Below are 12,323 nucleotides of genomic sequence, written 5' to 3'. Positions count from 1 at the left end.
AATATTTAATGTATCATTGATGTAACCATTGTTTACTTACTATTATTGTTTAGCCATAAAGTTTTGGGAAAAGTCATGCAAGCAACTACTTTTCTAAAAAATTATCTTCATGTCTTGTCTAGATATAATGTGCACTAGTGCATCCTCTTAAACCACTTAATAATGTGTCCTTGATATACTGCTATGGGAAGGCTGTTCAGGAGGTGAAGTCAGTTCCATCAACTTGTGGTACCAAAGAGAGATGCGGATAGTTGCTTTTTTTAAAAAAATGGTAAAAAGATATCATATCAATCCATACAGACATGTACACAGTTACAGCTATTTTTGTTTGATAGTTTTGAAAACAAAACAAAAAGTAGAGGCATACTCCAACCCTCCAATAACAGGAGTACTGTGAGTATGGTGGTAGCTACAACATTTTCTGAAAACAAAACCCATTTTCTTCGATAGCAGCTACTGATGGACCCGTGGATATACGTGTATTGTAAAGAGCATTTTGGATCCCATGAATAAATTTAAAAAAAATTGTTACTGTGGAATGAGAAGAAACCCAAGATGCAAAATGGGACTTGCTGTGACCGCTTTAACCCATTTTAAAAATGTAAATATCAGTTGTTCAGGTGCTATCCTATTTCTAGTGTAAAAATATGTTCATGAAATTACTATTCAAACTAACCTTGTTTCCAGTTACCCTCGCCCTCAGGATGTTTGAAGAAATACCTGAACATTGTGATATTATGTTTCTGTGTAGGATTAATCATGCTCACAATATTTTAATTCAGTGAGCACTTTAGTAAAAGCTGAGATCAATAGTAAGCTTGTGCCACTACAACTGACACATGAACTTAAATTTACGTTAATTTTATATGTGCCTCTGAAGTATGTTTTTGTTATTGATGCTGCTGTCACCACTACCACCACCACTACTGTCCCTGCTGTTACTAACAAGAGGAGGATGTGGGACAGAGCCCATTGATTTGGCCCAAACTATGAGAGTGGAAGCAGACAGTAACCCGTTTCAAGTTCCTTGTGTATCTCACCATATACCATAGGAAAAGATAAAATGAGCTCTCAAATTTTTCAGGTAGTTAGTGATGGAATTTTGAACAATCAATTTCAAGTCAGTGGTGTGGTGCAGTGGTTTAGCACATTGATTGTCAGCTTGCTGGCCTGGGTGTAGTTCCCACTGTTACCATGAATTATTATTATTCCTCGTGATGTTAAACTTAATTATAAAATTTAAATTTATTTTAACACTTCAATTTATATATGTAAAATTAATATGTTCTATGTAGTTATGACTGATTAAATTAATTAATATATTTAAAAAATTAATTTACATAATTTGGTGGAGTTTTGAATGAATAAAATTTCTGAAAATTCTGGCAATTAATTATCTGCTTTTTATTTATTATTAGAAGTTACATTACATTTTGTAGAGTGATAATTGTCAGAGAAACACTTAAAACAAACATAAATATCATTCACGTTATGCACATTTTATGACAAAATTTTTTGAGCAAGAACATTATTTGAATTATGCCTTAAGGGAAAGCATAGTTCATTCTGGTTTTTAAATTAAGATTTTCTTCTGTCATTTTTTATGCATACTGAATTACTGGGGTGAAAACAGGAGCACTGAATTGATGCTGCATGATTGAATGTGTTTAACTGCATGATAATTCTTGTTTTTGTTGTAGCAGTTCAGGAACACTTCGTAGTCTTTTAATTAACAATGTAAGAAAAAGATAGATTGCTACTTCCTATCTTTTTGTTACATGGTTGACGTTCCCACCTGGAATTTCCATTGTTTGATTTATGTTTTAATGAGATTTTTGACTTAACAATAGAAACATGCATCACAGGGTTGAGGAGGAGGAGTACATTTGGGTGGAATTATCTTCACGGTACACATTAGTTTGCCTTCCTCATTGATGAATGTCTCATCATACAATGTCAGATCTGCTTGGTCACCTCAAAAATCCATCAACAGAAGGAATTTGTTGTTAGCAACATATGGTTTTAATGTTATTTCCAAAAATTTTACATAAAGCTCTTTTATTAGTTTCCCTGACTTGGAGCAAGTAATGACAACATTCTTATCGTATTTACTCGAATCTAAGCCGCACTTTTTTTCTGGTTTTTGTAATCCAAAAAACCGCCTGCGGCTTAGAACCGAGTGCAAAGCAAGTGGAAGTTCTGAAAAATGTTGGTGGGTGCCGCCACAACTAACTTCTGCCATCGAATATATGTAGCGCTACACGGCATGCTTTGTAGGCACAAAGATAAATACTGGCACCAAATCCTCTGTGTCAGTAAATAAATTTAAAAAACGGTGGAAGACGAGCTTTTTTCTCCGCCCCGAGTTTCGACCACTGCATTTTCGTACATTATCCAACGAAGTAAATACAAATTCTGTGTTGTTCATCTTCGAATGTAGCAGCATTTTAATGTACTACGAAAATCCGACTGGCAAGACTGTTTGGGATGTTTGTCAATATGGCCAACTCTACTCGTCAATATGGCCAACTCTACATTCTGAATTTTTTCCTACCTGTGAGAAGAGATGGTTGCTAATAGGAACTTTTATGAATTGTGAATCACATGCAGTATTCTCTTCACCATAAGAATAATACGAATATAAACATTTTGTCATGTATTGTTTCGTGTTTGCTGCTATCTCATTTAAATCCTGTCTGCCTGATAAACTACGAAACTAGAGTGAGACAACAGCAAACACGGAAGAATATACATATCATGTCATGTTTATATCCGTATTATTCTTATGCCTAATAGTGATACAGTCAGAAATGAAGCACAGCAATTGACTAGATTTTTAAATCTAAGGTGACTCTAATTTCTGTGCAGAATGTAATGTACTAAAGAGGCACCTACAAAGATTTTCAAACGGAGAAAAATTTTCGCTAAACTCTCGTTCAGAACATCTTCTATCATATGGAGTCTATTATTTGGTTCTTGTTGATCATTATCAAAGAAAGCAGCAGTGTAAGTAACAACAAATAGCAGTTTTTTTAACAATTGTAAGCGGCGGTAGCGCGCACAAAAGCAAGCCGTGCCGCGAGCGGCAACAGGCCGTAAACACGCACTATCAGAATGTGACAAACAATGCATGACACAGTACAGTAATGAATTTTCAGCTTAGAGTGACGTAAACACCTATAACAAAGAAAACGGCGCTTATCAGATCAAAGAAAAATAAGCAATCAATTCAAACCAGACAAAGCACGTGAAAAAGGAAGGGTACCCGTATAAATAAGGACGGAGCGCCTGACTCATAGCAATGGTTACCTGGTAAAGCTTAACTGCTAAGCTTACAACTCCAACCAAACTACTGTAGCTGTGTCGTCATTCATTTGACCTTAATTGTGTCTCATATTACAATGGACCAACTTTGTTTCGGCCTAAAACTTTTCTCTCCCCTTGAATTTCAACTCTCAAATTTCAGGTGTGGCTTAGATTTGAGAATTTTTTTCCCCCTTGATTTCGAGTCTCATTTTTCAGGTGCGGCTTAGATTCGAGTGTGGCTTAGATTCGAGTAAATACGGTATATCCTTCTTTTTTCTTGACGGTACTGGCAACTCAAGGACCAAAATTATTGGCAGGCTCTTGCATACATAAAAATACACATAGATACAATTTCCCTGAAGCAGTTCAACTGTACTGAGCTGTATAAGAGTGGGTGGTTTTGGACAGATTGGGCTCTTTGCCAAAACAATCTTTGCCAATTGTCCTGTTATATGTTGATTCACACTGGCATCCATTCGATACACTGTTAATTATATAATCAGGGTTAAAGTTAGACATTATGTGTCTCATATGTATACAAATGTAATCTGCTTCTTCCAGCATTTCTTCCATGTTGCAGTTTTGTTGACAGTTGATGATTTTTCGCTGTCTTCTTGAATGTTGATATTCGAAGCTTTTTATCCAGGTATCATTAGCAATAAACTGAAATTTTTCTGACAAATATGGAATGTGACCACCATTGCCCATTGTTGTAATGTTCTCATTGTCACTTGTTCGTAACACCTTGTTTATTCTGAAATCTTCCCATGTTTCAGTGTTGATGACTGCAATTTGGTCGTTACTAGTGCCACCTTTTTCTATTTCTTTCTTTCTTCTTATCAGCCAAGACATGTAAGTATGAGAGTGATATTTGTTAGGATTGTAATCAACATTAAAGCTGTACTTGAAGAAGGAACCTGTTACAAGTTAAATAGGATTCCATAGAGATTCCCCCCCCCCCCCCCCCCCCCCCATGAACCATGGACCTTGCCGTTGGTGGGGAGGCTTGCGTGCCTCAGCGATACAGATAGCCGTACCGTAGGTGCAACCACAACGGATGGGTATCTGTTGAGAGGCCAGACAAACATGTGGTTCCTGAAGAGGGGCAGCAGCCTTTTCAGTAGTTGCAGGGGCAACAGTCTGGATGATTGACTGATCTGGCCTTGTAACAATAACCAAAACGGCCTTGCTGTGCTGGTACTGCGAACGGCTGAAAGCAAGGGGAAACTACGGCCGTAATTTTTCCCGAGGGCATGCAGCTTTACTGTATGATTAAATGATGATGGCGTCCTCTTGGGTAAAATATTCCGGAGGTAAAATAGTCCCCCATTCGGATCTCCGGGCGGGGACTACTCAAGAGGATGTCGTTATCAGGAGAAAGAAAACTGGCGTTCTACGGATCGGAGCGTGGAATGTCGGATCCCTTAATCGGGCAGGTAGGTTAGAAAATTTAAAAAGGGAAATGGATAGGTTGAAGTTAGATATAGTGGGAATTAGTGAAGTTCGGTGGCAGGAGGAACAAGACTTCTGGTCAGGTGACTACAGGATGATAAACTCAAAATCAAATAGGGGTAGTGCAGGAGTAGGTTTACTAATGAATAGGAAAATAGGAATGCGGGTAAGCTACTACAAACAGCATAGTGAACGCATTATTGTGGCCAAGATAGATACGAAGCCCACACCTACTACAGTAGTACAAGTTTATATGCCAACTAGCTCTGCAGATGACGAAGAAATTGAAGAAATGTATGATGAAATAAAAGAAATTATTCAGATTGTGAAGGGAGACGAAAATTTAATAGTCATGGGTGACTAGAATTCGTCAGTAGGAAAAGGGAGAGAAGGAAACATAGTAGGTGAATGTGGATTGGGGCTAAGAAATGAAAGAGGAAGCCGCCTGGTAGAATTTTGCACGGAGCACAACATAATCATAGCTAACACTTGGTTTAAGAATCATGAAAGACGGTTGTATACATGGAAGAACCCTGGAGATACTAAAAGGTATCAGATAGATTACATAATGGTAAGACAGAGATTTAGGAACCAGGTTTTAAATTGTAAGACATTTCCAGGGGCAGATGTGGACTCTGACCACAATCTATTGGTTATGACATGTAGATTAAAACTGAAGAAACTGCAAAAAGGTGGGAATTTAAGGAGATGGGACCTGGATAAACTGAAAGAACCAGAGGTTGTACAGAGTTTCAGGGAGAGCATAAGGGAACAATTGACAGGAATGGGGGAAAGAAATACAGTAGAAGAAGAAGAATGGGTAGCTTTGAGGGATGAAGTAGCGAAGGCAGCAGAGGATCAAGTAGGTAAAAAGACGAGGGCTAGTAGAAATCCTTGGGTAACAGAAGAAATATTGAATTTAATTGATGAAAGGAGAAAACATAAAAATGCAGTAAATGAAGCAGACAAAAAGGAATACAAACGTCTCAAAAATGAGATCGACAGGAAGTGCAAAATGGCTAAGCAGGGATGGCTAGAGGACAAATGTAAGGATGTAGAGGCTTATCTCACTAGGGGTAAGATAGATAGAGCCTACAGGAAAATTAAAGAGACCTTTGGAGAAAAGAGAACGACTTGTATGAATATCAAGAGCTCAGATGGAAACCCAGTTCTAAGCAAAGAAGGGAAAGCAGAAAGGTGGAAGGAGTATATAGAGGGTCTATACAAGGGCGATGTACTTGAGGACAATATTATGGAAATGGAAGAGGATGTAGATGAAGATGAAATGGGAGATATGATACTGCGTGGAGAGTTTGACAGAGCACTGAAAGACCTGAGTCGAAACAAGGCCCCCGGAGTAGACAACATTCCATTGGAACTACTGACGGCCTTGGGAGAGCCAGTCCTGACAAAACTCTACCATCTGGTGAGTAAGATGTATGAAACAGGCGAAATACCCTCAGACTTCAAGAAGAATATAATAATTCCAATCACAAAGAAAGCAGGTGTTGACAGATGTGAAAACTACCGAACAATCAGTTTAATAAGTCACAGCTGCAAAATACTAACATGAATTCTTTACAGACGAATGGAAAAACTAGTAGAAGCCAACCTCGGGGAAGATCAGTTTGGATTCCGTAGAAACACTGGAACACGTGAGGCAATACTGACCTTACGACTTATCTTAGAAAAAAGATTAAGGAAAGGCAAACCTACGTTTCTAGCATTTGTAGACTTAGAGAAAGCTTTTGACAATGTTGACTGGAATACTCTCTTTCAAATTCTAAAGGTGGCAGGGGTAAAATACAGGGAGCGAAAGGCTATTTACAATTTGTACAGAAACCAGATGGCAGTTATAAGAGTCGAGGGACATGAAAGGGAAGCAGTGGTTGGGAAGGGAGTAAGACAGGGTTGTAGCCTCTCCCCGATGTTGTTCAATCTGTATATTGAGCAAGCAGTAAAGGAAACAAAAGAAAAATTCGGAGTAGGTATTAAAATTCATGGAGAAGAAATAAAAACATTGAGGTTTGCCGATGACATTGTAATTCTGTCAGAGACATCAAAGGACTTGGAAGAGCAGTTGAATGGAATGGACAGTGTCTTGAAAGGAGGATATAAGATGAACATCAGCAAAAGCAAAACAAGGTTAATGGAATGTAGTCGAATTAAGTCCAGTGGTGCTGAGGGGATTAGATTAGGAAATGAGACACTTAAAATAGTAAAGGAGTTTTGCTATTTGGGGAGCAAAATAACTGATGATGGTCGAAGTAGAGAGGACATAAAGTGTAGACTGGCAATGGCAAGGAAGGCGTTTCTGAAGAAGAGAAATTTGTTAACATCGAGTATAGATTTAAGTGTCAGGAAGTCATTTCTGAAAGTATTTGTATGGAGTGTAGCCATGTACGGAAGTGAAACATGGACGATAAATAGTTTGGACAAGAAGAGAATAGATGCTTTCGAAATGTGGTGCTACAGAAGAATGCTGAAGATTAGATGGGTAGATCACATAACTAATGAAGAAGTATTGAATAGGATTGGGGAGAAGAGAAGTTTGTGGCACAACTTGACCAGAAGAAGGGATCGGTTGGTAGGACATGTTCTGAGGCATCAAGGGATCACCAATTTAGTATTGGAGGGTTGCGTGGAGGGTAAAAATCGTAGAGGGAGACCAAGAGATGAATACACTAAGCAGATTCAGAAGGATGTAGGTTGCAGTAGGTACTGGGAGATGAAAAAGCTTGCACAGGATAGAGTAGCATGGAGAGCTGCATCAAACCAGTCTCAGGACTGAAGACCACAACAACAACAACAACAACAACAGAGTAAAAGTGTGTGTGTGTGTGTGTGTGTGTGTGTGTGTGTGTGTGTGACAGTGAGAGGGGGGGGGGGGGTTAGTTTCGATACTTTCACTAATCACTTCACTGGTAGAAAATTCTTGTTGGGTTTCCGTTTCCCAATAAAATAAGAAGAGCCCCCCAATAAAATCGTGCATACATTTGGTGAGACGCTGTTCACTACTTTAGAGACCAGTACAGAATGTCTGGGAACTATTGAAATCACAGTCTGTCAGAAATGTACCATTTAAGCAATTCCTTTTTAACTGTATTAATTAGTGAAATTAAAGTTGTTATAAATAAACTACATATATTTACTTTGCATATACGAATCAAACTGTTTAAATACATTCAGATTTTATAATTATCAGTTTAACATCGTTGAGGAATAAAATAAAATTAAGGAAAAATAAAATAAAGATGCTGTAACTTACCAAACGAAAGCGTTGGTATGTTGATAGGAGACAATTAAAAAACACACAAACACACACACACATTTCGAGCTTTCACAACCCAAGGTTGCTTCATCAGCAAAGAGGGAAAGACGAAAGGATTTGGGTTTTAAATGAGAGGGTAAGGAGTCATTCCAATCCCGGGAGTGGGAGGGGGAAAAAAGGTCACGTACACTCTCTCTCTCGCACGCACGCGCCCACACACACACACACACACACACACACACACACACACACACACACACACACACACACATCCATTTGCACATATGCAGACACAGGCAGACATATGTAAATGCAAAGAGGTTGGGTAGAGATGTCAGTCGAGGTGGAAGTACAGAGGCAAAGATGTTGTTGAATGACAGGTGAGGTACGAGGGGCGGCAACTTGAAATTCGCGGAGATTGAGGCCTGGTGAGTAACGAGAGGAGAGAATATATTGAAGGGCAAGTTCCCATCTCCGAAGTTCTGATAGGTTGGTGTCAGTGGGAAATATTCAGATAACCCGGACGGTGTAACACTGTGCCAAGATGTGCTGGCCATGCACCAAGGCATGTTTAGCCACAGGGTGATCCTCATTACCAACAAACACTGTCTGCCTGTGTCCGTTCATGCGAATGGACAGTTTGTTGCTGGTCATTCCCACATAGAATGCTTCACAGTGTAGGCATGACAGTTGGTAAATCACGTGGGTGCTTTCACACGTGGCTCTGCCTTTGATCATGTTCACCTTCTGCATTACAGGACTGGAGATTAGATACAGGCTCCCAGGTAGATGCTATTTTCCTTGGCTTCCGGAAGGCGTTCGATACAGTTCTGCACTGTCGCCTGATAAACAAAGTAAGAGCCTACGGAATATGAGACCAGCTGTGTGGCTGGATTGAAGAGTTTTTAGCAAACAGAACACAGCATGTTGTTATCAATGGAGAGAGGTCTACAGACGTTAAGGTAACCTCTGGCGTGCCACAGGGGAGTGTTATGGGACCATTGCTTTTCACAATATATATAAATGACCTAGTAGATAGCGTCAGAAGTTCCATGCGGATTTTCGTGGATGATGCTGTAGTATACAGAGAAGTTGCAGCATTAGAAAATTGTAGCGAAATGCAGGAAGATCTGCAGCGGATAGGCACTTGGTGCAGGGAGTGGCAACTGATCCTTAACATAGATTAATGTAATGTATTGCGAATACATAGAAAGAAGGATCCTTTATTGTATGATTATATGATAGCGGAACAAACACTGGTAGCAGTTACTTCTGTAAAATATCTGGGAGTATGCGTGCAGAATGATTTGAAGTGGAATGATCACATAAAATTGTTGGTAAGGCGGGTACCAGGTCGAGATTCATTGGGAGAGTCCTTAGAAAATGTAGTCCATCAACAAAGGAGGTGGCTTACAAAACACTCGTTCGACCTATACTTGAGTATTGCTCATCAGTGTGGGATCTGTACCAGATCGGGTTGACGGAGGAGATAGAGAAGATCCAAAGAAGAGCAGCGCGTTTCATCACAGGGTTATTTGGTAACCATGATAGCGTTACGGAGATGTTCAGCAAACTCGTGGCAGACTCTGCAAGAGAGGCACTCTGCATCGCGGTGTAGCTTGCTCGCCAGGTTTCGAGAGGGTGTGTTTCTGGATGAGGTATCGAATATATTGCTTCCCCCTACTTATACATCCCGAGGAGATCACGAATGTAAAATTAGAGAGATTCGAGCGCGCATGGAGGCTTTCAGACAGTTGTTCTTCCCGTGAACCATATGCGACTGGAACAGAAAAGGGAGGTAATGACAGTGGCAGGTAAAGTGCCCTCCGCCACGCACCGTTGGGTGGCTTGCGGAGTATAAATGTAGATGTAGATGTAGAGTAGGTGGTGGTGGTGGTGGGAGGGTGCATGGGACAGGTTTTACACCGGGGGCGGTTACAAGGGTAGGAGCCATGGCTCCTATCAGTACTCCGGAGATGGGAACTTGCCCTTCAATATATTCTCTCTTTCCATTACCCACCAGGCCTCAACCTCCGCTAATTTTAAGTTGCTGCCCCTCGTACATCACCTGTCATTCAACATCTTTGCCTCTGTACTTCCGCCTCAACTGACATCTCTGCCCAACCTCTTTGCATTTACATATGTCTGCCTGTCTCTGTATATGTGCAGATGGATGTGTGTGTGTGTGTGTGTGTGTGTGTGTGTGTGTGTGTGTGTGTGTGTTTTCCCGGAATTGGAATGACTCCTTACCCTCTCCCTTAAAACGCACATCCTTTCGTCTTTCCGTCTCCTTCCCTCTTTCCTGATGAAGCAACCTTAGGTTGCGAAAATTCGAAATTTGTGTTTGTGTGTTTTTTACTGTCTCCTATCAACATACCAACGCTTTCGTTTGATATATAATGGTAGATAGGTAGCAGCAGGAATCGAACTTGAACCAGCAAATTGCCGATGCACCACACTACTGATTTGGTGACTATTCCCCAAAAATCCTTGCACTCTATTCGGAAAACGTTTGAGAGCATTTTACGTTTACTATGGCCTACTCAGGTGTCATATTCTGAGAACTTGAAAGGGGCATCTACCTGCTTATACACACACACCGTTTGAGGCAAATCGGGGAGCCCAGTACCAAGGTGTTCCCTTGTAAGTTGAGGATAAGTTTTCAGTGTGTAAATGAAGGCCGAATGCTCTCGTTGGGATAAATGCTGTTATACAAAGTTGATGTAATCACCTACTGTATTGTTATTGTAGAAGTCCACAATTGTACGACATTGATAGCTTGTTCCAATTTTCATCAGAGCATCTGAGGATGTCTGGCAGGTGCCCTCGTGTCATACTTATAGAAAACAACTAGTGGCTGCACTGCTGATGATTAGCATCATCTCTTTGTGGATATGTAAAATTTTAATTAGTACAATTGATATGAATCTTTTACTTTTATGTTTTATGTGAATAATGCTCTCTCTCTCTCTCTCTCTCTCTCTCTCTCTCTCTCTCTCTCTCTCTCTCTCTCTCTGCTACTGTTGTATATGTGTATGGTGAGAACTGTTTAATTTATTACTGGACTTGGAGAGCTTATTTTCTTTTCAGGGCTTTTTCCTGGTGCCTTCTTTTCATGGTATTCATCAAATAGGCGAGATTAAATTTAGCTCACCTGCACATCAATGTGGAAAGATTGAGGAAGGTGATGAAGTAGTTCAGGTCAACTATCAGACTGTGGTGAGTTGTGGTTAGCTTATGTGAACACTTCTTCCACATTCCACTTTTGTGTTACACATGACAATTGTTGGATTACAAAGTTATTTTAAAGAAAACATTTTAATAATCTGAATGTGTGTTGAAGACTAAATTCACTTTCAGCTCTACAAAAGTAATTTTTGCCTCATGAGTTTGTTTTCAAATTGTGTTACGGAAATAACACATTTTTATGATTGCGTGTTCCATATATCCTGTAGAAGTCCTGTGTCTTATATGTAGTACATTCTAATTACATTTGTTCGCATAGTGTGGTGTATGAAGACTGTATCTTATTCAATGCGCCACTATGCTTTAGAGAACCTAACAACTTTTATGACATACATTTGATTTTTGGTGCAGTATGGATAATTTCCTCCAACACCCCTCCCTTGTCCTCTACACAACCCCTCTTTTTCACACTCGTATTCTAATGCTTTTCATTCTGTGCAGTCAATTATACATTTATGAAGGAAAAGTTGCTAATTTATTTTATTACATTCTAAAACAAGACAAAATGTCATTGCCAGTTCCCTGACTCCATTTGTGTCAAAGAAAATTAAGTGAAAGTAGATCTTAGTTCCTCAAAATCATGTTTTCTTATTAATATCATGTTTGGTCCAATGGGTCTCTGCAATTTCATTTCAGTGCTTATCAGCGACTGGCAGATGATATCATTTTATTGTGTTCATTGATAGTTCCAATAATATCTTGTTCTTAGGTCATTTTTGTTTGCTTTAATAATGTAGTGGATGTATATAATGCCTTTTTTTTTATAATTATAACAGAGACTAAGAAAGAAAATCCAATTATTATTGGCAAATCTATTTCATTCAGATATTTTGCAGCGTTTTGAAGAAGTATTTAACGCTAACCATTCCAGTAAAGTTTCTGATACCAGACTTCACACCATTGTCCTGGTTTAAATACCAAAACTCTCCACACTGTCTCATGAAGAGCATCTGACACTGTTGATGGTGATCCATCACTCGGATGGGGTCATTAAGCTCGGCAGCCCCCTTGATGCTATTTGTGAGTAGTATGCTATGTGTGGGCACTG

General features: G+C 39.5%; 1 protein-coding gene across 3 annotated transcripts in view; it reads left to right on the top strand.

The window, feature by feature from the left end:
* Positions 1-12,323, top strand: part of LOC126419905 (connector enhancer of kinase suppressor of ras 2) — a 131,827-nt gene that overhangs the window by 14,594 nt on the left and 104,910 nt on the right. For all 3 annotated transcript variants that reach the window (XM_050087183.1, XM_050087182.1, XM_050087184.1), the window contains exon 5: positions 11,120-11,248. In XM_050087183.1, the coding sequence (XP_049943140.1) occupies positions 11,120-11,248 (129 nt within the window). The remainder of the gene's footprint in view (positions 1-11,119; positions 11,249-12,323) is intronic.

The sequence above is a fragment of the Schistocerca serialis genome, chromosome 9 (genome assembly GCF_023864345.2).
Source record: "Schistocerca serialis cubense isolate TAMUIC-IGC-003099 chromosome 9, iqSchSeri2.2, whole genome shotgun sequence".
Classification (NCBI taxonomy): Eukaryota; Metazoa; Arthropoda; class Insecta; order Orthoptera; family Acrididae; genus Schistocerca; species Schistocerca serialis.
This window is presented reverse-complemented; position numbering and strand designations above follow the sequence as displayed.